The 4,044-nt window shown below is 51.6% G+C and overlaps 1 gene segment (V, D, J or C); it reads right to left on the bottom strand.

The window, feature by feature from the left end:
- Positions 1–1,342: 1,342 nt before the first annotated feature.
- LOC100617782 (immunoglobulin lambda variable 4-69-like) lies at positions 1,343–1,987 on the bottom strand. The segment is given in 2 exon segments: positions 1,343–1,677; positions 1,806–1,987. Coding segments are annotated over 2 exon segments (381 nt in total).
- Between the last annotated feature and the right edge of the window lie 2,057 nt (positions 1,988–4,044).

Below are 4,044 nucleotides of genomic sequence, written 5' to 3'. Positions count from 1 at the left end.
ATTTTACACTGGAAATAGCCAGAGTCAGATTCAGGCTTTCCTGGATGTACCCTAGAATAAGTGCAGACTCTTCTCCTCTCTGCCTGCCCAGGACCAGTTCCTTGAGGCCTCCTGATAGCCACAAGGCTCACATCTACCCCACTACTGTTAGAAAACTTTAGGGGCTCCACGGTCAGAGAAAAGCCTCCACTGGCTTGTCTATATACTCCACCTACATGGAGAGACATCCCTTGAGGTACAGCTTTAGGGAACCAGCCCAGCCCTTGTCCTGAGGCCCCTTCTTTGGTCCAGGGCCTTGTACTTACCACATTCAACTAGCAAAGGCTAACGATGCCTGGGCTCCAGGGTGAGAACTCTCAGCAGCTTACTGGCAGAGACTCAGCCTCCCCAGAGCGCTGTCACCTGCCCAGAGCTTCTCTCTGCCTTCCTGATGTCAGTCTGGTGGCATTCTCAGCCCAATTAAGAAACCTTTGATGCCTCGATGAGTGCTTCCTCCTTTATTCATCGAGCCAGAAGAGTCTATTCTACCTCAGCTGCCCAGAACACGGGGCAGCCAAGAGGCTGAATGGCTGAACTCCCAGGCCTTCCCTGACTTCTCTCCCCTCAGACCTGCTGAGAAGTCACACTGTCTTGGGTTTCAGATGATGAATCCATCAAGGAAACGTCTCCTTAAGCCTCTGCTATGTACCAGGACTGTGCTTGGTCCTCAGGATGCAAGGAAACAGCCAAGAAGGTCGGGACCTCAAAGGGGGCATCCAAGAGGGCAGAGAGTAACCCTGAAGTCTGGGCTTCCATGGCAGAGGTTTGTGATGCCCCTCACTGGGCTTTGGCACATGCTGCAAGCTCTGAGTGATCCATTAGCCTCAGTTTCCCCTTTTGATACTCCCTCCTGTGTGTCCCACTTCCTTATACACCGATGTCGAATGCCCCAAACCAGCCCATCACTGTCTGGAGCCTCAGCCCTGCAGGAATGTGCCAGAGTGGGGGAAGGAGTCGTGAATAGGCTCCCCACCTCACCTGGGGGCCCTTCTCCCACCATGCCTCACGAGCTCTAATGGCTTCCTCTCGAGAGCCTGTGCCCACTTTCTCTTCCCAGTTCTCTTCCTCTGACAAAGGTGGAAGGAGAGGAGCTTCTTTTTAGCCCTGGAGAGAGATCCAGAGACTGAGAGACAGGAACAGAGTCAGAGAGATAAAGGCAGAGTTGGACAGAGGCAGAAGGAATCAGGGAGGCAAAACCCTGACGCCCACCCTCAAGGGAAGGTGGGGGTGAGCCTGGGGCCAGGCGTGAAGCTGGGCCTGGGCTGGCAGGGGAGGTTTTTGTCCCACTTCCCCACTGAATGTATCACTGTGTATAACCAAAATTACTACTACTACGGTAGTAATCTGACTGGCAGAAATAATCGGCTTCATCGTCAGGCTCGACGTTGCTGATGGACAGGAATCGGTTCGTCCCAGATCCGGAGCCAGAGAAGCGCTCAGGGATCCCGTTGCCCCTGCCTGTACTTCCACTGCTGGTGACATACAGGAGGTACCGAGGGGGCTTTCCTGGGCTCTGCTGGTGCCAATAAACATTTCTAGCACTGAGCTCACTGCTCAGGGTGCAGGAGAGTCTGGCCGAGCTCCCCAGGGCTGCAGAGGCAGAGGGAGGCTGAGTCACCATAGCCTGGGAGACGGAGCCTGCAAACAGAGAGACTCATTAATGACCCTGAACAAGGAGAAAGCCAGAAGGTGCTTTGAGATCCTCCTGAGAGGCAAGAACAGGGAGGGAGGAGGAGGCCAAAGGGGAGGTCTGGGATGGTCCTGACCTGAGCAGAAGGTGAGCAGCGAGAGACAGACAAGAGGCCGGGCCATGGTGCAGGGGGTCCTCAGAGCTCACAGCTGGGCCTGGTCTCTGTCTTCTCCCTCTTATCCTCTCCCTGAAACCCTGGGATGGAGTCTGTGAGGGCTGTGGGGGCCGCATGCAAATCTGCCCTGAGCCTGGGCCCCTTAACCCCACCCTGGTGCTAACTCTGGGTCCCAGGTCCCAAAGGACTCTGTTGACAGTGAGGCGTTCTTGGGGTGAATTGGACTTCAGTAAGGCCCAGTTACAAAGGCATCAGCCTCATTGTCTCCTCCAGAATCCCTGAAGCCCAATGGCGAGACGAAAATCAGGACGACTGGCCCGGGATACAGGGATGGCTTGGGCATCTTCAATGGCTGACCAAGCTCTAAGTGCTACAGTGGGCCAAGTGCCTTCCTAGCCTTTGGAACAAATTGTTCTCATCCTCCCCTTTTGCTGCGGATGCCCTCCCACGAGGAGACAGCTCACTCACCACCGGGTTCAAGGCCTCTTGGTTAGCCTCCTCTGCCAACGTGCTTTTACTGGGATATGATCCCTGAGCAGGCTAAATCTCCATAGAGCTGCAGGTGAGAGCTGGGTGGCCTGTGGGCCCCAGAGGCAGATGAACAGCCCTGAAGAGGGCTCTGAAAGTCCTGGCCCAGGAGGCACTAGTCCTCCCCGTATACCCCATTCACACTTACTATGTGCCAGGCACTTTACAATTATTATCTCAATTGATCCCTATATCAACCTTGTGAAGTAAGTACTATTAAATTCCTGTCTTAAAGCTGAGGAAACTGAGGCATACAAAGGCAAGTGACACACACCCTCCCACACTTAGTAAATATCTGAGGCTGGATTGGAACTCAAGTCTCCCTGACTCCAGGACCTACCACTTAGCTGTAGAATCAAAGGTAGATGACCCCAAGCCTCATACTGATTCTCAGCTACTATTGAAGAGCTTGTGAGAGTTACTCATAAAATTCAATCAGCTCAGCTTTAACTGGGGGGAAAGCCCCAGAGTTCTGAACTGAGAATCAGTCCAGTTTCAGCTCTACGAATCACAAAACACTCTCTAATCCATCCTGTTTTCACCCAACTATTCTCAATTAAGAATAAACAAATGACAAAGAAGTTATCGTTATGGTTACAGTCATCAAGGAGAATCCAGGTTGTAAATACACGACAGAAACCAGGAAATATGGACATCTCCAAGAAGACGGAATCATCTTGGCATGAACCCAGGAAGAGGATGGGGGACGGGGGCGGGGGGTGTCTTTGAACGAAAGCCTCTCACCAGCCTTTCACAGAACTCGGCTCATCACTCCTAGCCAGTTTTCTCAAGGAGTTGAAGAGATGGAGCCAGTAAGGAGGGAGAGAGCTCAAGGGTCTCAGCATCCCATTCTTAGCCTCTCTAGGCCCTCATCTCAGATGCTTGTTGAAGCTTCTCTCCCTGGCCAGCAGCCAGCTGTTTCGCACTGAGTGCCTATGGTCCTCACTTTCAATCCTGTGCTCAACCACCTCAGCTAGGGTCCCCAGCACTCAGAGACCTGGGGCTCGTGTTCTTCCTCATGACTCCCAAGGTTCTCTTCCAATTTCTGTGCAACTTCAATTGGTGCCCTGCATTTCTGCATGTCCCAGAGGCACTTCATACACATGGAAACTGTCATAAATGGAGTTTGTCAAGTTCAGAAAAATGAAGAAGAAAATGTGTTTGACAAAAGAATAAGAAACGTGGGGATGAGATCGGGGCAAGAGCATTTCAGTGATTCTGTGACATAATTTCTCTATTCCTTCAAGTGAAAGTTCACAGGATTCAAAGAGATACAACCGAGGGACAAGACCACTGTCATAATGTCATGTCATGATTGTCATAATAATTATTGTTATTATGCAAAGGGGAAAAGTACAAAAGGGAGGGCATTGAGACTCTTTATAGCCTAATATGGATTCACTGAGTCACCTGGATCCATTCTTGTCCTAGCTCCAGAGTCATTCCTTCAGATTAGTTATGTATATGTGTCTGTCTATATCTCCATCCCCACCCTACATCTAGGGATATACTGGTCCCCTGTGTACTTTGTCTGGTTTCTTCTGTGCATTGCCATCTGTCTGACTGCTGTTCTTGGGGGTGTCCCCCAATGCCTGTCACTACCATGTTACCCCCCCCACCAGCAGAACCCTGACCCCCCAGTAGCAGGCCTGCTTGGAACAAATCTCTTCAG

Source organism: Monodelphis domestica, chromosome 3 (assembly GCF_027887165.1).
Source record: "Monodelphis domestica isolate mMonDom1 chromosome 3, mMonDom1.pri, whole genome shotgun sequence".
Classification (NCBI taxonomy): domain Eukaryota; kingdom Metazoa; phylum Chordata; class Mammalia; order Didelphimorphia; family Didelphidae; genus Monodelphis; species Monodelphis domestica.
This window is presented reverse-complemented; position numbering and strand designations above follow the sequence as displayed.